This window comes from Coregonus lavaretus (assembly GCF_964263955.1).
Source record: "Coregonus lavaretus genome assembly, chromosome: 1".
Classification (NCBI taxonomy): Eukaryota; Metazoa; Chordata; class Actinopteri; order Salmoniformes; family Salmonidae; genus Coregonus; species Coregonus lavaretus.
This window is the reverse complement of record NC_139988.1, coordinates 47,538,136-47,561,229: the sequence shown is the minus strand read 5'-3', so window position 1 is coordinate 47,561,229 and position 23,094 is coordinate 47,538,136. Positions and strand designations below refer to the sequence as shown.

At 43.7% G+C, this 23,094-nt stretch overlaps 1 protein-coding gene across 4 annotated transcripts in view; it reads left to right on the top strand.

Moving 5' to 3' along the window:
• The window catches only part of LOC311129508 (latent-transforming growth factor beta-binding protein 1-like), a 130,304-nt gene that overhangs the window by 83,668 nt on the left and 23,542 nt on the right, over positions 1-23,094 (top strand). For 2 of the 4 annotated variants that reach the window (XM_084161806.1, XM_084161803.1), the window contains exons 11-21: positions 258-425; positions 3,941-4,165; positions 5,482-5,504; positions 6,459-6,570; positions 7,090-7,176; positions 13,435-13,560; positions 15,513-15,638; positions 17,575-17,700; positions 17,966-18,085; positions 19,395-19,517; positions 22,504-22,626. In XM_084161806.1, coding sequence (XP_084017932.1) covers positions 258-425; positions 3,941-4,165; positions 5,482-5,504; positions 6,459-6,570; positions 7,090-7,176; positions 13,435-13,560; positions 15,513-15,638; positions 17,575-17,700; positions 17,966-18,085; positions 19,395-19,517; positions 22,504-22,626 — 1,359 coding nt within the window. The remainder of the gene's footprint in view (positions 1-257; positions 426-3,940; positions 4,166-5,481; positions 5,505-6,458; positions 6,571-7,089; positions 7,177-13,434; positions 13,561-15,512; positions 15,639-17,574; positions 17,701-17,965; positions 18,086-19,394; positions 19,518-22,503; positions 22,627-23,094) is intronic. The other 2 variants (XM_084161805.1, XM_084161804.1) reach the window with 2 other exon arrangements.

Here is a 23,094-nt window from a genome sequence, read left to right as displayed (position 1 = left end):
TGTTGAAGATATGAAATGTCTCAGCAGGAGCAGCTAACTACCCCTGAGATCTTTCACATTTTTCTTGGTATTTTTGATGTCGTTGTTATAAATGTGTGAGTACTGTACTCTGTGTTGGGCGGGGGGATTCGGGTGAAGGGGGACTTCTTTATTTCTCTTCTCTTTCTTTCTTTTCTCTCCCCCATGTATGTGTCTCCCCCTACTGTGGCACACCTCCCCTCGCCCCTCTCCCTCCACCCTCCTCCGCACCTCTTCAGCTGACACCCCTGCCGTCCACGAGGAGAAAGGGGCTTGTTTCCGATTGGTCAGTTCGGGGAAGCAGTGTTTGCACCCGGTGTCTGCTCAGCTGAGCAAACAGCTGTGCTGCTGCAGTGTGGGCAAGGCCTGGGGCCCGCGCTGTGACAAGTGCCCCCTGCCAGGAACAGGTAAGGCCCCCAACGGCAGCACCTCTGAGCTCCAGACAGACTACACCTCCACCCATTCATTCCACCACTCTGACATTGAGAGATGGAAATGTGGGACCAATGGCCTTCATCCATCCATCCATCCATCCATCCCCCCACACACACACTCGCTCTTTCTCTCTCTCTCTCTCTCTGTGCATGTGGTTAACTGCTTTGCCAAGTAGATGCTTTTAGATGCAGTTGTAGCCCACCACCACACTCCCACTGTCTCCCCGTACTCCACCACGTCTCCCCCTCTGTCAGTGCAATCTGTACGGGTATTATGGTCGGTGTTCACTTTGGTGATACAATAGCAGACACCTGCAGATCATGTGGAGCACAGCCACACTAAATAGATAGAAGCTGTTTGCTGAGTCCTCACACTTCCACTCAAAAAGGTCTGTCTTAATTCATTGATGACGTTGAGCCAAACGTTCCATTAGACCTGGGAGTTTAAGCCTTTTCTCGGTCTGTGCCTGTATTGTCTGTCTGGGCTCCAAGAGACATTACTGAATGACCTTGTTTGGCCTAATTAACACCAGTCAAATTCATCTGGATTGCCAGATTCCTTCGGTTGCCAGATCCTCCAGGTTTGCAGTGTGGTACAGTAGGTTGTTATGGAGAGTGTGGGTGGTAGAGTCAGGGGATGATTTCTTGGAACGGGGCCCATTTTTTCCCATGTGAGAATGTCTCTGTGGGTAAGATTAAGAGCTGTTATAAGAGTAAATAAGAGACTTGTGCTCCTTAATCAGAAAATAAACTTGAGCAGATTTGTAGGATTAGTGTAATAATTTCAGGACTAACCTTGATGTGAAGTGCAGCATTTTTGCCAAGGTAGCTGGATTAGTAACTGATTATTCTGATATATTTGTTTCACTATCAATGTAGGGGTTTAACTGCAATTGGCTGACATGATTCTCTCAATTGAGATGGAGACAGAGTTTATTTTGGTACATTCTAACTTCTTGTTTGTTGGTAAAATGGGAAACAGCATACAGATATAGGATCTTAATTTGACGTATATTGTCACAGTAAAATTATCCTGCAGCAACAGGATTTTAACGTTTAGTCCATAATGGTGCTTGATCGGTGGTTAGGCCAGAGCTCTCCAACCCTGCTCCTGGAGCGCAACCATCCTGTAGGGTTTCACACCCACCCTAATCTAGCAAACCTGATTCTAATAATTAGCTGGTTGATAAGCTGAATCAGGTTAGTTACAACTGGGGTTGGAGTGAAAATCTACAGGAGGGTAGCTCTCCAGGAATAGGGTTGGAGAGCCCTGGGTTAGGCTATTAGCTGGTCAAAAGTAGGCTACATGAAAAGTGCAATACTGTTAATATAACCGTGTGTTAGTGTGGGTTTTCAGCGAAAATTCTCAGCAACAAAAGAGTGATAAAATTAAGATCCTACACCTGTAGATAGCATGTGCTATTCTCATGTGAAATTGGATAGGTGGATGCTACACTGTGTAATGGTTGGTACTTCGTTTTCATTCATTGCGACATATATGAAAGCTTTGATATTTGAAGCTTCTCCAACACATCTAGTCAAGCCTTTACAAACTACTATTTGCACAAAGACATTCAAGAATGAGACAAGTGGTTGACTTTAGCTTAGTGTCTTTATCACTATTGATATGACTCAATGTGTCTCCTTGGTTTCTTATGGGAGCAGATAAGTCTTGCAGAGAGGACACATTACAGTGCATTCAGAAAGTATTCAGACCCCTTGACCTTTTCCACATTTTGTTAAATTACAGCCTTACTCTAAAATTTATTAAATAGTTTTTTTCCCCTCATCAATCTACCCACAATACCTCATAATGACAAAGCAAAAACAGGTTTTTAGAAGTGTTTGCTAATTTATATATATAAAAAACTGAAATATTACATTTACATACACTATTCGCACCTTTGGCCGTGACTACAGCCTTGAGTCTTCTTGGGTATGATGCTACAAGCTTGGCACACCTGTATTTGGAGAGTTTCTCCCATTCTTCTCTGCAGATCCTCTCAAGCTCTGTCAGGTTGGATGGGGAGCGTCGCTGCACAGCTATTTTCAGTTCTCTCCAGAGATGTTAGATCGGGTTCAAATCCGGGCTCTGGCTGGGCCACTCAAGGACATTCAGAGACTTGTCCCAAAGCCACTCCTGCGTTGTCTTGGCTGTGTGCTTAGGGTCGTTGTCCTGTTGGAAGTTGAACCTTCACACCAGTCAGAGGTCCTGAGTGCTCTGGAGCAGATTTTCATCAAGGATCTCTATGTACTTTGGTCTGTTCATCTTTCCCTCGATCCTGACTAGTCTCCCAGTCCCTGCTGCTGAAAAACATCCCCACAGCATGATGCTGCCACCACCATGCTTCACCGTAGGGATGGTGCCAGGTTTCCTCCAGGCGTGACGCTTGGCATTCTGGCCAAAGAGTTCAATCTGGGTTTCATCAAACCAGAGAATCTTGCTTCTCATGGTCTGAGAGTCTTTAGGTGCCTTTTGGCAAACTCCAAGCGGGCTGTCATGTGCCTTTTACTGAGAAGTAGCTTCCGTCTGGCCACTCTTCCATAAAGGCCTGATTGGTGGTGCTGCAGAGATGGTTGGCCTTCTGGAAGGTTCTCCCATCTCCACAGAGGAACTCGGGATCTTGGTCACCTCCCTGACCAAGGCCCTTCTCCCCCGATTGCTCAGTTTGGCCGGGTGGCCAGCTCTAGGAAGAGTCTTGGTGGTTCCAAACTTCTTCCATTTAAGAATGTTGGAGGCCACTGTGTTCTTGGGGACCTTCAATGCTGCACACATTTGTTGGTACCCTTCCCCAGATCTGTGCCTCGACACAATCCTGTCTTGGAGCTCTACGGACAATTCCTTCGACCTCATGGCTTGGTTTTTGCTCCGACATGCATTGTCAACTGTGGGACCTTATATAGACAGGCCTTTCCAAATCATGTCCAATCAATAGAATTTACCACAGGTGGACTCCAATCAAGTTGTAGAAACATCTCAAGGATGATCAATGGAAACAGGATGCATCTGAGCTCAATTTTGAGTCACATAGCAAAGGGATTGAATACTTACGTAAATAAGGTATTTCTGTTTTTTATTTGTAATAGATTTGCTAACATAAAAAAAAAAAAAAATGTTTTCCTTTGTCATTATGGGGTATTGTGTGTAGATTGATGAGGATTTTTTTTATTTAATCCATTTTAGAATAAGGCTGTAACATAACAAAATGTGGAAAAAGTCAAGGGGTCTGAATACTTTCCGAATGCACTGTATGTGGAGCTCAGAAAGAACTCAGAGACTGATCTACACGTGGTGAAGCTGCTTCAACAAAAACCTGACCTAACTTATTTTCAATCAAATTAGTCATATAGCTATGAATTATGCGAAATAAATATATTTTATGTGGCCATTTCGATCTCAGTTCTTTGGGACCGAAGTGGTTTGTGATGTGTTTTTTTTTGTCTTGCATAAAGAATAGATGTACTTATTTTTCTTTTAACATTTTTAGCAAAATTCAAGGAGATATGCCCTGGTGGGATGGGCTACACTGTCACAGGCTCTTACAAGCCCAAACCACCCAATCAACTACCCAAACTTCCCAGCCAACCTGAGACCATCAACAAGCCAATGATCACCCACCAAGAGCCTGTGGCCCCGCCTCTGCCCCTTCCGACACCTGAGAAACCAGTGGAGGCCTTGAGCGTCACTGAGAGACAGCTTCCCTCTATTCCAGGTGAGTCAACATCACACAATTCCCTCTATACCAGGTGAGTCAACATCACACAATTCCCTCAATACCAGGTTAGTCAACATCACACAATTCCCTCTGTACCAGGTGAGTCAACATCACACAATTCCCTCTGTACCAGGTGAGTCAACATCACACAATTCCCTCTGTACCAGGTGAGTCAACATCAAACAGTAAGCACCAGTAGAGGAGCAGCCATCTTTACTAATGTACTCCAGAAAGACAGAGACAGAACATTGGGATGAGCTGGGACTCAGTGTGACTCATAGATGGGAGTTGCTTGGTCTTTTAGAATTAAAGTGCAGTGCTCTGTGGAATTTGGCATCATAGACTGTAACACATGGACCCTGGGGCCATGCTTTTGTCTTTTCACTATGCTGGGCTGTTTTGATATGTGGAATATCGTGTACCTACAGTGCCAGCGCACTTTTTCGTAATCCACCCGTTCAACAAAAGGCAGCACATAAGTGAAACAAAAGACAGAACAGATTTGTATTTGTATGCGCGAGCGTGTGGGGGTCTTTAAACATCTCTCACCCAGACACCAATTCAGATCCACCCTAGATAGGATGATGAGGATTCACATGCTTTGGCTTGCCCTCGCCTCTCAAACCGCTGGATTCTGAGAGAGAGGAGAGATGGAGTTCCTCTCTCTTATTATTCAGGACATGCTTGGCAGCCGGTGAGGGAAAGAGCAACTTGGCAGCATTAGAATGCACAGACCTGTCCAAATTACAGCTAAACTTCTCTTGAGCACAGAGGATCCGATGGAGAGGACAGACTCAGACAAACGATAAGAGGAGAAAGTCACTGCCCAAACCTGTGTTGATTAGTGTTTGCATGCCACAAGGGGCTAAGAACCATGGTGGAGGGAATTTATTTTACGCCTAATGTTATGCTACATTCATAACAATACATTTTTTTTTTATGACCTCAAGAATGGAATACCGTAAAAATGCCAGAGGGTTGAGTTATGACATGGCATTTGGCCAGTGTTTAAAATAAGGTGTTAGTGGAACATCCTTACTGATTAACAATTGTCCGTTGCTATGAAAAATATCATGGTTCGACACGGTCATGAACAGCTAAAAGTACCTGTGAAGGTGACAGTCTTATGGATTGCAAATCATTGGTCCTCTCTGGCCCCAACCGGGTTTATTGACGTATTCAAAAGCCTGAAGATATTTAATGGAGAAATATAATACAAATAAATGATGTACTTGCCTCTGACAAACCTTGGTCCCACTCTTTTTTGAACTCACTCTTTTTCTGTGTTGTTTTTATTGTATCTTCATGGCCAGTTGCCACAGATGCACCTGAGCAGGTAGGTTGGGTTTCTTCTGCAAAAAACAACGGAAATAAATAAGCTTTCTTGCATGCAAGAAGAAGTATTCATCCTTTAGCCTCTATGGCAGCGACCTGCAGAAGCAGCCTGCAGCATCACCTCTGCATGAAGTCAGCATCACCACTGCATGACTTTGAGCCAATCAATGCTCCATGCTTTCAGCCTAAGAGCACTTAGAGCATTCACAGAGGAACGTCTATGTCAATGCCATTCACAGCTCATTAGACTTTGCTCTTTGTGCTTTTGTCCAGCCTCATACTGTAAGGCTGCGTTTACACAGGCAGCCCAATTCTGATCTTTTTCCACAAATTGGTCTTTTGACCAATCAGATCAGCTCTTCTGCCAATAATTGAGCAACTGATCAGAATCGGGCTGCATGTTTAAACGCAGCCTAAGAGTCTCAAACACTGAACAGTCCTGAAACCTTTCTGTAATAGATTTAGTATTGTATTATGACTTTTGAATTATGTAAATGTAGAAGCTCTCTTTTACATTATCTGGTCTTGGTTCTTTCAGCGGTAAAGTAGACTCAGCTGCTTGAAACTCTTGAAAAGCACTCTTTAAAAATGGAGTAAGTGAACACTGTTGCGCAATCCACTTTGAGAAACTCCAAATGTCTAAAAAGCTGAAGTCAAGTTGGAGTCCACACAACTGACTTGGGCATTCTATAGACCCTGTATACTCAATGACAACACATGTTTCGCTTCCACCATCTTGCTCTACAATCCCTTCAAGCACATTCCTTCCTTCAGCTGTCATGCAAGCTGATCTGTAATGAGTTTACTGCCGAGCGGCCTATATGACAAGCTCACGCATGACAGCGGTGCATGAGCGGCGCTTGCTCACTGAAACCTCCGAGTTCACATGTCTATATGGATCAGTCCATTGCCCCCTTGGTCCATATTGTGTTTGTCTTGTGTTTTGTCCTTCAAGGAGCTGGTTATTCTGGAGGCTGCTAGTAGTAGGCCAGTAGTTGAGGTCGAGGCTGGACAGCCACAGCTCTCTCCCGGTGTCTCTACCATGAGGATGGAGCCGGCCTACCCAGGTGTCTCATCCATTCCCTTTCCCTCTACTCTCTCTGCTGCTATTTCAGTCTCACTGGGCTGGACTCACCCTCACAGGGGAAAGTGTGCAAGTTATTTAATTATGATGGTTGTTTTGGCACTGTACTGTACACTATGTAAGTGGGTCTCCACTGGTGCTTTTCGGTCACTTTTACCTGACAGATTACAAATGATTGTGACAGGTCTAATCGTCATAGTGGAAAGAGCACCTGCCATTTGTGATGGGTGTTCTCCAGGCTCTAGTCTAGGATTATCTTAATTGAAACGCAAGAATGTTCCATTCAATACGTATCCATGCTGGAAAAATCTTTAAACAGCTGTCAGCTCAGCACTTGATGGTGAAGAGTGATTTATCTCTGTCCACTGGGATTGTTGATTTCTACAGCGCTCTGTATTAGAGTTTTATGACGAGCACTCACATTGAAGCACTCAGTTTAAAGACCACAGAAAGTCTGACTGCACTGTTCTCTCCCCTGGCTCTATCTGTCCTGGTCTCGCAGAGGTTGTGGAGAAAACGTCCCCCCCTGCTCCAGCGCTGATCCTCCCCTCCAACGCTGGCCAGGACATTGCCCCGACTCAGTCAGCAGGTAAGAGCTCACACTGGCATACAGTAACACACAGTAACACCGTGACATCTGGACACAGTTTAGTCGACTGGTCAATGTGCAACTGACAGGTTAATAACTACTATCCCTGCTACAAACTCTATCTAAGCTATCCCAAGCTGATTGTGTAAATATCATGAATGAATAGAGGCACGTTGGGGACACATGCGTAGTTCATAAATACATAGTGTTATCTCCAACACTCTCCCATTAACGGACCCTTTATTTATGTTCAACCCTGCATCTGAATTCTTCACAGGTCAGAGGCAAAATTTGACAGATAAGAGGAATTTGCGCAGACTGGGAACATGGCACTTTCTAACTCTCCCGGACCTCCTCTCTTTGTCCTTGGGGTTCTCCCCTGTTGTATTCCGGGCTTCTTCTATATTTAGGAATCCTGCGTTGCTGTTGAGGGGCCATGGCAACATGAAGTCTCTCTCTCCACTTTCTAGATGTGAATAGTTTAACAATAGCCTAACAACATCATCATAATGGCTTCAAATCACTCCAATGAAAATGCTGAGAAACTTTTTCTTTCTCACCTGACCCTCAGAGAAAATGTATTTGGGTCCTGTATTGTTTTATTTGAGAGACTCCCATTTTAGATTTTGTTGCCGTGGTTGTTTGAATCGGAAGGGAAAGGCCAATGAGGCCAGTGAGTCCAGTGATTTGTGCCATCGCTAGGCAACCACTTGTGTAAAACCCACCTGTTTTTATTTTGATACCCTGGGCGAAGAAGAGGGGCAAATTTTCAGAGCAGTAGAGTAGAGAGAGTGTCGGCACGGAGACAAGTGTGGAGGGAAGGGAGCAGGACTATCTGGTTCCAGGCCCACAAAAACCACCTGGACCAATCAGGGGACAGCATGGGTATTTGGGGTTATTTTTGCTAGGTGGATATCCAAACACTCAGACTTCTCTCATCTCAGCGTTTTACGTCCTGGTGTCCCGGAAAGGTGACACCATATTTAGAAGCCACAGAAATTAAGCCACCTGATGACAGATACTCCGTAAACTGGGCTGCATAATTGCCTCTCTCTTTTTTTAATCATCCTGTCATTCTTACTGTGATTAGACTCTGGTCTCTGTGCCTCAACGCTTGCTAATCATTCTCGACATTACGTTTCTTTTTAAAGTACATCCTCTACAAAACACAACAATAGTTTGATTGTACCATGACGGAGATGCTCTTTAAGATGTAAGATCAATCAGTCAATCAATCAAATTATAGTGCGTTTTACAAATACATTTGTCACAAAATGCTAAAAAATAACACTTGAACGAAGGGATGAGGGAAATCTCCTTAGGTGGGAAGAAACCATGAGAGGAAGACTCTAGAGCAGGAGCCCTTCCTCCTCTGGTTGGCTGATATCCTCCCTAAATCCTATATAAAACACAACAGTAATTTAATGTAACTGTATTTCTGAGGAGATGCCACTGTAGCATATTTGAGCAAATAAACCTCACTTATTGAAATATGGACAGTAATACTTCAATTCTTTATAATTCCACCATACTGGCTTGCTGAGCTTTGAAGAAGCCCAGTCATTAATAATCGCATACATCAGGGATGCGTAATGTCTTGTTAATGTGCTCTCGAGCTTGTTGACATTTTGACTACCAATTCCTCAGTAACACTGTAATTCTTAAGTACTATATTCATAATCTATCACCACTAATTTAATACCCCTTTAATTTTCTCTACTTCTCATCATGTTCTGAAATGGCAAACCTTTCAGTCACTGTGATTTGACATATGATGGAGTCCCTAAGTCTCTGGAACTATAGGTCCAGTGGCCCACTTCTGTAATATGTCTGCATATCGGTGCCTTTTGATGGGCGTTGGACACTATGATTTACTTTATTCCCTACATTTCCTATGTGTTATGTAAGGCAATTTCCCACAGCTGACCTCTTGTCGAGACTGAGTAGACCGATTGATGCACCTACTAAGTAGTTTTTTAAATTTTATTTTAACAGGGAGTCCCATTGAGACCAAGATCTGTTTTGCAAGGGAGCCCTGCATCTTACAATTACAAATTGCACATAGAAAATACACCAGAAAATACAAAATACAAAGAGAATACAAAAAAATGCAATAAAGCACACTCATGAAAAACAATCACATTCCTCAGCAAAGAGGTCCCCAATCAACACTTTTAACTGCCCGAAAGGCACCAATACATCCATTTGTAGGGAACTCTGAAGATTGTTCCATACATGGGGTGCAAAGAAACTAAAAGCTAAAAGTCTGTAGCAACAGACGGAATTTCCATAGATAGGGTATGGTAACTCATACTTCTATGGGTAAGTAAAGATGTCAGGTAATGAGGGAGTTTTTGCCAAAGGGCTTTATAAATGTATATAAATGCAGTGTTTCTACCTACTTGAGGTAAAAGAGGGCCATCCTACTTTCTGAGTGCAAAACTTGTCACCTGTTATAAAACAAAGTGCATTATGGTAAACTACATCTAACGGCTTTAACCCTTTACACTTGTGGGAATTGGCCTATATGGATAGGGCTATAAAAAAGAATGAAAGAAAGTCACACTCCCAAACATTTCATAGTTATAGCAACCAACGTTTTGGAATGCAGTGCTGTCTTCAGGGTTACATTGTAACTGCTTGATACAGGTTATGTAGACAAACAGTGCAATTAGTGCAGCCAATGAACACAGTGAGGGGTGTGTCATAGTAATTAAGGTAATGAAAAAAAGAGGAACTGTTAAAAAAAACTAATATTTTACAGCATGGCAATACATGCAGGCAATTATTTATATAATCTTATGTCATCATGATTAGATATAATAGAATACATTATGCTAATATCAACAATCATTACTGTTACATTTAATTTACTTTAATCTTTGTTCAAACATAATGCATAATGAGCATCATCAACATGGGAAAATTAATTGGGTTGAAATGGCCTGAGGTCAAATTCAATATTCAGACCACTAAGAGTCAGTGTTTTTAGATAGGAGATCCATTAGGCCTCCCTCTGTAGTAGGAGGGTCTCGATGATACCTCTCCTTTGTAGAGTAACATGCTCGATACCTGTGTATTTGAGGGAGGAGATCGGATGTTTATCTTCAACAAAGTGAGTTGCTACTGTGCAGTCAGTGTTCTTACACCTGACTGAGCTGCGGTGTTCAGCTATTCATTGTTTTAACCAAGTTTCAGAGAGTACAAGAATGCCAGGGTTAGTATCTTGGACCCAAATGCCTATCATATCCATTTTTGAGCGAATACACATTTAAAGAGATTCTCTTGTACTTTTGTATACTTTCTAGCCAGGAGTTCTGAAAGTAGCACTCACAAGCTAAAAGTGGTCCATGAAAATTGCGTATTACGTCACGTGCAGATATGTGCACCACATCATTGCGCTTTCTTGCTCTGCTGTGTGTGCATCTTGCTAGCTGTCACTTAAATGGCGAGGGGCTGAAGCTCATTGGCTGGAATCGAATTGCTAGCGGGCTGGTCGCACAGCTTCCAGAAAACAGTTGCTTTCAAACTATGAATTTTGTATCTAATTGAGGTAAGACAGTAATTCTGCTCATAGATTATGCATGTATGAACTAAACATTGACACATCCAGCCCAAAGTGGGAGGTTTAAAACAGACTTACTAGTCGCCAAAGTTCTGGAGCATGTCTTTAAGTTCGTCAGCCCAAGCCCCTTACGAGATTTAAAGTCAGAGGGGGTTTCCAAGCTAATCGGCATTGGCTTATCAGCAGTTATGCTCGCTTCGAGGCAAGTAACACTGAAACATGCATGAGAGCATCAGCTGTTCCGGACGACTGTGTGATCACGCTCTCCGTAGCCGATGTGAGTAAGACCTTTAAACAGGTCAACATTCACAATGCTGCAGGGCCAGACGGATTACCAGGACGTGTACTCCGAGCATGCGCTGACCAACTGGCAAGTGTCTTCACTGACATTTTCAACCTCTCCCTGTCTGAGTCTGTAATACCAACATGTTTCAAGCAGACCACCATAGTCCCTGTGCCCAAGAACACTAAGGTAACCTGCCTAAATGACTACCGACCTGTAGCACTCACGTCTGTAGCCATAAAGTGCTTTGAAAGGCTGGTCATGGCTCACATCAACAACATTATCCTAGAAATCCTAGACCCACTCCAACAGATCCACAGATGATGCAATCTCTATTGCGCTCCACACTGCCCTTTCACACCTGGACAAAAGGAACACCTATGTGAGAATGCTATTCATTGACTACAGCACAGCGTTCAACACCATAGTGCCCTCAAAGCTCATCACTAAGCTAAAGACCCCGGGACTAAACACCTCCCTCTGCAATTGGATCCTGGACTTCCTGACGGGGCGCCCCCAGGTTGTAAGGGTAGGTAACAACACATCCGCCACACTGATCCTCAACACGGGGGCCCCTCAGGGGTGCGTGCTCAGTCCCCTCCTGTACTCCCTGTTCAATCATAATAATAATATAATAATAATAATATGCCATTTAGCAGACGCTTTTATCCAAAGCGACTTACAGTCATGCGTGCATACATTTTTGTGTATGGGTGGTCCCGGGGATCGAACCCACTACCTTGGCGTTACAAGCGCCGTGCTCTACCAGCTGAGCTACTGAGGACCACAACCATGACTGCATGGCCAGGCCATGACTCCAACACCATCATTAAGTTTGCAGATGACACAACAGTGGTAGGCCTGATCACCAACAACGACGAGACAGCCTATAGGGAGGAGGTCAGAGACCTGGCCGTGTGGTGCCAGGACAAAAACCTCTCCCTCAACATGATCAAGACAAAGGAGATGATTGTGGACTACAGGAAAAAGAAGAGGACCGAGCACGCCCCCATTCTCATCGACGGGGCTGTAGTGGAGCAGGTTGAGAGCTACAAGTTCCTTGGTGTCCACATCACCAACAAACTAACATGGTCCTAGCACACCAAGACAGTCGTGAAGAGGGAGACTGAAAAGATTTGGCATGAGTCCTCAGATCCTGAAAAGATTCTACAGCTGCACCATCGAGAGCATCCTGACTGGTTGCATCACTGCCTGGTACAGCAACTGCTCGGCCTCCGACCGCAAGGCACTACAGAGCGTAGTGGGTACGGCCCAGTACATCACTGGGGCCAAGCTTCCTGCCATCCAGGATCTCTATTCCAGGCAGTGTCAGAGGAAGGCCCTAAAAATTGTCAAAGACTCCAGCCACCCTAGTCATAGACTGTTCTCTCTGCTACCGCACGGCAAGCGGTACTGGATCGCCAAGTCTAGGTCCAAGAGGCTTCTAAACAGCTTCTACCCCCAAGCCATAAAACTCCTGAACATCTAATAAAATGGCTACCCAGACTATTTGCATTGCCCCCCCACCCCTCTTTTACGCTGCTGCTACTCTATGTTTATTATCAATGCATAGTCACTTTAACGCTACCTACATGTACATATTACCTCAAATAGCTCGACTAACCAGTGCCCCCGCAAGTTGACTCGGTACCGGTACCCCCTGTATATAGCTGCTCTTTAATTATTTGTTACTTTTATTTCGTATTATTTTATATTGTATGTTTTTGTGTGATTTTTTTTGGTATTCTTTCTTAAAACTGCATTGTTGGTTAAGGGCTTGTAAGTAAGCATTTCACTGTAAGGTCTACACCTGTTGTATTCTGCGCATGTGACAAATACAATTTGATTTGATTTGATTTGAGTTGTTGGTTGAGCATGCTGAATCTTTGCCAATACACAGAAACACATTTGCAGCCATGAGTGGGAAGCTGATGAGACTATCGGCTAGGGAGAGGAAAGGCCATGTACAGGAATGGAATAGATTTGTTTATGCGCATGTATAGAAACAGTATTTATGTATTTAGTATATGAATAGTAGCATGAGGTTCCCTCCATGATTGTGTTCAGCATGCATACTCAAAATCTCTCTCTCTCTCTCTCTCTCTCTCTCTCTCTCTCTCTCTCTCTCTCTCTCTCTCTCTCTCTCTCTCTCTCTCTCTCTCTCTCTGTGTCTCTCTCTCTCTCTCTCTCTCTCTCTTTCTCTCTGTCTCTGTCTCTGTCTCTGTCTCTGTCTCTGTCTCTGTCTCTCTCTCTCGCTCTCTCTCGCTCTCTCTCTGTCTCTCTCTCTCTCTCTCTCTCTCTCTCTCTCTCTCTCTCTCTCGCTCTCTCTCTCTCTCTCTCTCTCTCTCTCTCTCTCTCTCTCTCTCTCTCTCTCTCTCTCTCTCTCTCTCTCTCTCTCTCTCTCGGCCAGAGGTGGATGAGTGCCAGGTCAACCCTCACATCTGTGGCCAGGGGATCTGCTACAACACTGTGGAGGGTTATACCTGCATCTGTAACGAGGGCTACCAGATGGACGAGACACACACCACCTGTGTAGGTAAGAAACAAGGTGTCAAAGGTCACGTCCATTTATCAGACCAATGGGAATGGAGTCTTTTTCTCATTTGGTCTGATTGGATTAGGTTTTCACTCTTCACATTTCCCCCAGAACATATATTCCTTTAATTACACCAGTAAATAGGAATGTGCTCTTATAAGCTTCTCTGAATATACACTGCTCAAAAAAATAAAGGGAACACTTAAACAACACATCCTAGATCTGAATGAATGAAATAATCGTATTAAATACTTTTTTCTTTACATAGTTGAATGTGCTGACAACAAAATCACACAAAAATTATCAATGGAAATCAAATTTATCAACCCATGAAGGTCTATATTTGGAGTCACCCTCAAAATTAAAGTGGAAAACCACACTACAGGCTGATCCAACTTTGATGTAATGTCCTTAAAACAAGTCAAAATGAGGCTCATTAGTGTGTGTGGCCTCCACGTGCCTGTATGACCTCCCTACAACGCCTGGGAATGCTCCTGATGAGGTGGCGGATGGTCTCCTGAGGGATCTCCTCCCAGACCTGGACTAAAGCATCCTGGACAGTCTGTGGTGCAACGTGGTGTTGGTGGATGGAGCGAGACATGATGTCCCAGATGTGCTCAATTGGATTCTGCTGACACACTCCAGCCACATGAGGTCTAGCATTGTCTTGCATTAGGAGGAACCCAGGGCCAACCGCACCAGCATATGGTCTCACAAGGGGTCTGAGGATCTCATCTCGGTACCTAATGGCAGTCAGGCTACCTCTGGCGAGCACATGGAGGGCTGTACGGCCCCCCAAAGAAATGCCACCCCACACCATGACTGTTCCACCGCCAAACCGGTCATGCTGGAGGATGTTGCAGGCAGCAGAACGTTCTCCACGGCGTCTCCAGACTCTGTCACGTCTGTCACATGTGCTCAGTGTGAACCTGCTTTCATCTGTGAAGAGCACAGGGCGCCAGTGGCGAATTTGCCAATCTTGGTGTTCTCTGGCAAATGCCAAACATCCTGCACAGTGTTGGGCTGTAAGCACAACCCCCACCTGTGGAGGTCGGGCCCTCATACCACCCTCATGGAGTCTGTTTCTGACCGTTTGAGCAGACACATGCACATTTGTGGCCTGCTGGAGGTCATTTTGCAGGGCTCTGGCAGTGCTCCTCCTGCTCCTCCTTGCACAAAGGCGGAGGTAGCGGTCCTGCTGCTGGGTTGTTGCCCTCCTACGGCCTCCTCCACGTCTCCTGATGTACTGGCCTGTCTCCTGGTAGCGCCTCCATGCTCTGGACACTACGCTGACAGACACAGAAAACCTTCTTGCCACAGCTCGCATTGATGTGCCATCCTGGATGAGCTGCACTACCTGAGCCACTTGTGTGGGTTGTAGACTCCGTCTCATGCTACCACTAGAGTGAAAGCACCGCCAGCATTAAAAAGTGACCAAAACATCAGCCAGGAAGCATAGGAACAGAGAAGTGGTCTGTGGTCACCACCTGCAGAACCACTTCTTTATTGGGGGTGTCTTGCTAATTGCCTATAATGTCCACCTGTTGTCTATTCCATTTGCACAACAGCATGTGAAATGTATTGTCAATCAGTGTTGCTTCCTAAGTGGACAGTTTGATTTCACAGAAGTGTGATTGACTTGGAGTTACATTGTGTTGTTTAAGTGTTCCCTTTATTTTTTTGAGCAGTGTACTTGTGATATACTGTATAATGATTTAACTAGCCTTTCAGCATTTTGGAGGCATCTGTTGATGTATGAATAGTTATGTATGAATGTTGTAGATACAGTAGAATAATCATTTAGCTACCACTTTGCTACAGTGGTCATTTGAAATAAACACTATCTATACTCATATTACTTTAATCCACTTACGTTAGCATGTCAGTATGTCTCTAAGCAAGTTGACCCATGTTCCATCCCATGTCTCCTGCCTTGCTACATCGGTGAACAGATGTTGATGAATGCCTGGAGTCTGCATCACTGTGCTCCAACGGCCGCTGCAAGAACACTCCCGGCAGCTTCCTGTGTGTGTGCCAACCAGGCTTCATGACAGATGAGGAGGGAACCAGTTGCATTGGTAAAGTCATTTCACACACATACCACCACACTCCCTGAGATTCAATACATGTTGTGCACCGCAGCAGCACACATTTGGATAGCCGTTTGGGTGTTTTCATTTTAGTTATTTCCCCAGTTGTCTTCAGTATAGTTCCCCATTGGCATTATCCCCCCTCCCTGGAGATAGGGGCTGTGTTTTAGGAGATGACCACAGTGTGGCCCATTAGCGACGTCCTCCCCATCCTCCTCCTCATCCCAGGATATAAATACTGGGAACACTGTCATTAGATGGTTTCTGGTGTTTCTACACAGGTTTTCTCTTCCACAAAATGACACAAAATTAGGTTTGCGGAGGCAAAAAGCCGGCGATTATTTCCCCATAACGGTACTGTAACAGTCGAACATCTGAAAATGAAATATGAGGATATAATTTATCACTGTTTGCCAGGGATTTATATGTGGATTTGAGTAATTGATCTATTATTAAGAAGAGCACAAAAACAGGCAACTTAGAAGACAACAGCCCTAAACTTCTATAGACGGATGGAACATAGAGTGTCTGGTTGTACTTGAATCCAATGATGAAAAATAAACTATACTGGAGAAAAATATAAATGCAACATGTAAAGTGTTGGTCCCATGTTTCATGAGCTGAAATAAAAAATCCCAGAAAATGTTCATACACACAAAAAGCTTACTTCTCTCAAATGTTGTACACAAACTTGTTTATATCCCTGTTAGTGAGCATTTCTCATTTGCCAAGATAATCCATCCACCTGACAGGTGTGGCATACCAAGAAGCCGATTAAACAGCGTATTTCTGTCTGTAATAAAGCCCTTTTGTGGGAAAAACTCATTCTGATTGGCTGGGCCTGGCTCCCCAGTGGGTGCACCCCTGCCCAGTCATGTGAAATCCATAGATTAGGGCCTAATGAATTTATTTCAATTGACTGATTTCCTTATATGAACTGTAACTGAGTAAAATCTTTGAAATTGTTGCATGTTGCGTTTATATTTTTGTTCAATATAAAAACACTTTGAAAACACTTACTTAACCAGAGGTAACACTACATGACAAGTTAAAACCGAAAGAAAGTTTGCACTTTGTCCAGTATGTTACTTGCCTGTCATCATTTTGTTAAGTCATGCATTTACACTCTCTACTTCAGGGTGGGGGGATGTTTGGTTTCTAAGGAGGGGAGTGGTATCCTGGATACCAAGCTGAGGAGGTTCTTTTTTTGCTATCACACCGTTTAAAAGGCCAATTAGAGTCCCTGTTTCCTTCCTTGTTGGTTCTGTCTTTGGTAAAGTCCCACAGGAAGTCCCACCCAGGGCCCTCAGAGGAAGTTTCTGTCACGTTAAGCTGGCATTGGTCCATCTTAGGGGGTTGGGAGGGCATGAAGCAGAGACAGGCCTGGCATGAATCAGCAATGTCCATGTTATTCAGTTAAAGTCAAGGAAAGAGCGTCATGAGCCACTCTCCTAGCCCTCTGTAATGCCAGACTGTCCAAATAGTTTAGATAGATGGATATCACTCTCAGACTGGGGTACATAGAGATCTGGCACAGATCTACGGATAGACCAGGAGATTCCATCACTTTAGCCTGAACTTCCGCTGCCCTTGTTGATATTGGACGGAGTAATGTCTGACATGTTTGTAAAACAGAAATGACACAGCACTAAAATGATTTGTACCGCATTTCTCCAGGGTTTTGGGGATTATGCTTATTTTCTTAATGGTTTTGGGTGAGTACCAAGAAAGGAATGATTATTCTTGAAAGATTTAGTATCTTTGTTGGAGCCAAGTGACCACTCTGCTATCCTCAAATCTCTCCTTCTCGCTCCCACCTCCATCTCTCCATCTCTCCTCCCTCCCTCCCTCCCTCCCTCCCTCCCTCCCTCCCTCCCTCCCTCCCTCCCTCTCCCTCCTCTTCCTCTCTGTATCCCTCGCTCAGATTTAAACGAGTGTCTGAACCCCCACGCTTGTCCTGAGGATGGCTTTTGTGTCAACAGCGTGGGTTCCTACATCTGTCAGTACTGTGACAGCGGCTACAGGATGAGCCCAACAGGCCAGTGTGAAGGTACAGGATGCGCCCTTCAACGATTTGGGTTCTATTTTGAGAGCTTTAGGGCCAGGAGAATTAGAGGGGGGTTCATGGTAAGACAAGGCAATGGCTGTTTCTGACCTATAAACAAAATGATATGCATATGGCCTACTCACACATCACCCACACTTAAACCAATGTCCTTTTGTGGTGTTGATTCAGTGTTTGCCTCTCTCCTTGCCTCTCTTTCTTTCCCCCCACCTCTCTACTCTCTCTCGCTCTCTCTCGCTCTCTTGTGCAGATATAAATGAGTGTCTGGACATGGGTGTGTGTCCATCCGGCATGTGCATCAACTTACTGGGCTCGTATGAGTGTGATCCATGTCCAGAGGGCTTCCAGGGCCAGGGAGGACAGTGTGTCGGTATGTGACTGGACATTCTCCTTCTCTCACAAATAATCAGGAGCATCCAAATTACTGAAGCGGCTTGGCTCTGAATTCAAATTCCTTCCACCAATTTGTAGTTGGGAAAAAAATTAAAATAGGTGAGTGCGTGTGCGTGCGTTTGCTTTTGTGTGTATGTGTATGTGTGTGTGGGGGGGGGACAAAGCTGTTAGGTGTGTGCTTTGTCCTGGGGCATTGGCTCGTCCCCCACTCCATCTCTCTTACTCTCCGCCTTTACTACAAAGTCCAAGAGTTTCCTCAGAACCCCTGAGCCACGGTGTTGGTTCACAGCTTCGTCGTCTTCTCAAAGCCCTCACACAGACTGTATTTCTGCCGGGGGATTTAGTGAGATGATATCAGTATTTATAATTTATAATACTACCCTGCACTTACAGTTATAAGTGTTTACCCTGCTGTTGGTCATATACAGAATACAGTGCTGTAGCCATCTTCTAAAACTCACATAATCCTAGCTCCAGGACATCATGTGAGCTGCCTGGGAGACCTGCAGCAGAATCAACGCACACATTCTAGGAGTGAATTCGCTACACTGAATGGACAGTATTCCACAGCCATATTATTTAACCATGAATTCCTAGGAATAATCAAATCTCATTCCTAAACCATTTCTGTTTAATGGACAAAGAACACCTCAGGAAACAAATTCAGTATATCTGTATACGCTCAGTATAAGTCCCGCAAATCAACCAATTAAAAAGCCACCATATGGACCCACATTTTCCTGGAAGTCGACCGGTTTCTGTTGAAACCATAGGTGCGTCACTTCCAGAGAGAACGTGTTGCATGTGGTGGATGGTTGACTGTGAGGTTGTGAGTAGTATTCACACAGTATCCTGACCCAGCCAAGCCACAGTGGGTAGACATGGGGCAGGTCAGGACAAGAAATCATTAGGCCATGTGACACGTAGGTCGACCTCAAGAGTCTCACGGGAGGTAGTGGTGCTCGTTTAGGTCCTTAGCTAGATCATGCCAACTGTCAATGGGTCTGTGTCTGTGTGGTTGTGTCTTATCCAAGATAATGAGGTTTGTTAACACACATTATGCAGTTCCAGGTGCATTACCTTAAGCCAGGTGAAGATTGACCCAAACATTGGTTTTGAGATCCATTAAACACACTGTGAAGCATGCAAGAATACCAGTGTGCTGGAGTTTCGTTTTCTAATATCATATCCGACATGGAAGCATGTTTAGACATTTGAGATATTAAACACATTGTAAAAAACTTTGACTACATTTCTTTCCCCCCTGTTTTCTTGACTCTGCCCAGACGTAGATGAATGCCTGCACCAGTCAACTTGTGCCAACGGGAAGTGCTCCAACTTTGAGGGATACTTTGTCTGCTCGTGTAACGATGGATTCACGCTCAGCTTAGATGGACAATCATGTGAAGGTAACACCCTAATTCTAGTGCTTCATGGTTTTATGTGACTTTCAAATGACAACCCAAAACTAGCTCTACCAAGTCCCTGAATGATCTAGAAGACTGGATGACATTATTACTGGTTGATATCATAGTTTAGAGAGAATCACAATTTTAGTCCAAACTGAATTAGCCACTGGTTAGAATCTTCCAGAAAAAACATAAATGTAAACAGCATAATAGCTGCAAAGAACGAATGCCTTAAAAGTAAGTACATATTACCTCATAATCACTTATTTGTTCTGGCACTGTTTGTACAGTATATGTGACATAATGAATGACTGCCTGTCTAAGACTCTGCCCTGTAGCTCAGTTGGTAGAGCATGGTGCTTGCAACACAAGGGTTGTGGGTCCGTTTCCCACGGGGGGGCCAGTATGAAAATGTATGCACTCACTAACTGTAAGTCGCTCTGGATAAGAGCGTCTGCTAAATTATTAAAATGTAAGACTGTCAGTTTAGCACGGCGAAGCACTTTTCCCACAGTGTCTTTAATGCCAGTCACAAGGCGCCTTGCTTAAGATGGAGACCTTGTAGTGCAGGTTTATAAATCATTCAGAATTGGCCTGGCAGCGCTCAACCTTTTCAGAGGACCGTAGTGCCCACAGTGAAGCTATTGAGCCCTGCTAAATAAATGATGGAATTTCAATAATCACCCTGGGCTGTTTGGGGCAATGAAAGTATATGAAACCCTAAGAGTTGCAACTCAAGTTGCTATGGTATATCAATATCTCGTCATCTTTCTCCCAATACGCCACATCAATATCTCTCGCTGTTTACCTGGCCCACCTTGCCCTCTTGCACCTGAAATTAGAAGAATCCTTTCCCTGCTACCTTGCTCTGGGAGTCTGTGTATCAAAGAATCGGGCGATTCTACTCCAGGAAGGCTTGAAAATAGAATATATGTTCTGGACATTTTTATACATGATTTTTTCATTTGTAACACAACACCATTTTCTGCCCTTTTTAGACCTATACATGCCTCCTGTAAAACCCTATGATCCGTGAACCGCACATGATACAGACAACATCTTGGTGTCATTATACTCTTATAGGGAGTCTGTCTAGATTCTGAGCCCACTAGCTTATAGAGTATATTGTTTAAAACAATATGTATAAAAATTTACAAAATAAAAAAGGGTACTTTGAGATATTCCTATCAATATTTTTTATGTTTAATAAATTCATGTGAAAAAGACTCCCTATTTGATAGCACACTATAAGGAGTATAATGACACCAAGATGTTGTCTGTATCATGTATGGTTCATGGATCATAGGGTCTTAGAGGAGGCATGTACAGTGGCTTGCGAAAGTATTCACCCCCTTGGCATTTTTCCTATTTTGTTGCCTTACAACCTGGAATTTAAATGGATTTTTGGGGGGTTTGTATCATTCGATTTACACAACATGCCTACCTCTTTGAAGATGCAACATATTTTTTATTGTGAAACAAACAAGAAATAAGACAAAAAACAGAAAACTTGAGCGTGCATAACTATTCAACCCCCAAAGTCAATACTTTGTAGAGCCACCTTTTGCAGCAATTACAGCTGCAAGTCTCATGGGGTATGTCTCTATAAGCTTGGCACATCTAGCCACTGGGATTTTTGCCCATTCTTCAAGGTAAAACTGCTCCAGCTCCTTCAAGTTGGATGAGTTCCGCTGGTGTACAGCAATCTTTAAGTCATACCACAGATTCTCAATTGGATTGAGGTCTGGCCATTCCAAGACATTTAAATGTTTCCCCTTAAACCACTTGAGTGTTGCTTTAGCAGTATGCTTAGGGTCATTGTCCTGCTGGAAGGTGAACCTCCGTCCCAGTCTCAGATCTCTGGAAGACTGAAACAGGTATCCCTCAACAATTTCCCTGTATTTAGCGCCATCCATCATTCCTTCAATTCTGACCAGTTTCCCAGTCCCTGCCGATGAAAAACATCCCCACAGCATGATGCTGCCACCACCATGCTTCACTGTGGGGATGGTGTTCTCGGGGTGATGAGAGGTGTTGGGTTTGCGCCAGACATAGCGTTTTCCTTGATGGCCAAAAAGCTCAATTTTAGTCTCATCTGACCAGAGTACCTTCTTCCATATGTTTGGGGAGTCTCCCACATGCCTTTTGGCGAACACCAAACGTGTTTGCTTATTTTTTTCTTTAAGCAATGGCTTTTTTCTGGCCACTCTTTCGTAAAACCCAGCTCTGTGGAGTGTACGGCTTAAAGCAAAGGTGGTGAATACATATGCACGCACCACTTTTCCGTTATTTTCTTTTTATAATTCTTTGAAACAAGTTCTTTTTTTCATTTCACTTCACCAATTTGGACTATTTTGTGTATGTCCATTACATGAAATCCAAATAAAACTCTATTTAAATTACAGATTGTAATGCAACAAAATAGGAAAAACGCCAAGGGGGATGAATACTTTTGCAAGGCACTGTATATGTCTAAAAAGGGCAGAAAATTGCCACTTTCATCATGATTTTCAACAAACAAAAATATGTAAAAAGCATCTCAAACATCCTTCCCCCTACTATTTCTTAAGTTAATAGAATCTCTATGGTGTGGACAGCATGAGCATTCAATATGCGGTAGAAAGGCCTACAACATTGACAATACTTTGTGAACACAGCTTTCGCATTTAATTCACATTAATTAAAGTATTATTACTTCAACATTTTTATATGATAGACATGTTATGCCTCTTCTCAGCCTCAAATAGGAATGGGCCATGTTTGATGTTACTGACTTTAGCGACACACCTCAGAATCATCAATGCAGTATGCTTTTGTAATTTTTTTTTAAATATATAAATGCCTTAATGTTGCTGGATCCCAGGAAGAGTAGCTGCTGCCTTGGCAGCTGCTAATGGGGATCCTTAATAAATACAAATACCTTACTGCTTTTGTTTGATGCTTTGTATGATAGTTTTGCCTTACTGTGCTGTGTGTTGTGCCCCAGATGTGGATGAGTGCCAGGATGAGCAGGTGTGTACTAGGGGGCACTGCCAGAACACTGAGGGTTCTTTCCTGTGTAACTGTGGGCCCGGCTTCAGGGCCTCCCCGGCAGGGGACCAGTGTGACGGTAAGACTCTTACTACCCTCTGACTCTTACCATTACACACTGACTTACACCATTATACGCTGACTCATACCATTATACACTTACTCATACAATTACACCCTCAGGTTCACAAATACACACTTTCTCATTCAGAACAATGTCCTACTGTGCAGTGGATATTTGGGACACTTTGCAGTTAACTGTGTTTTTTTTTTTTTTTTTTTACATATGGGTGGTCCCGGGGATCGAACCCACTACCCTGGCGTTACAAGCGCCATGCTCTACCAATAATCTAATTGAATGTATTTTGAATCATGTAATGTATCAATACACCAATTTATTCATAACACTCTCTTTATTTTGATTGTTGAACTTTTATTGCTGTCAGATGTTGAGGTTTGTTGATGGTTCAGGAATAAATCTCGAGTTTTCTTTCTGTTTTATGAATCCTACAAACACCTCATAGAATCTAGCTTCCCTAATTAAAAT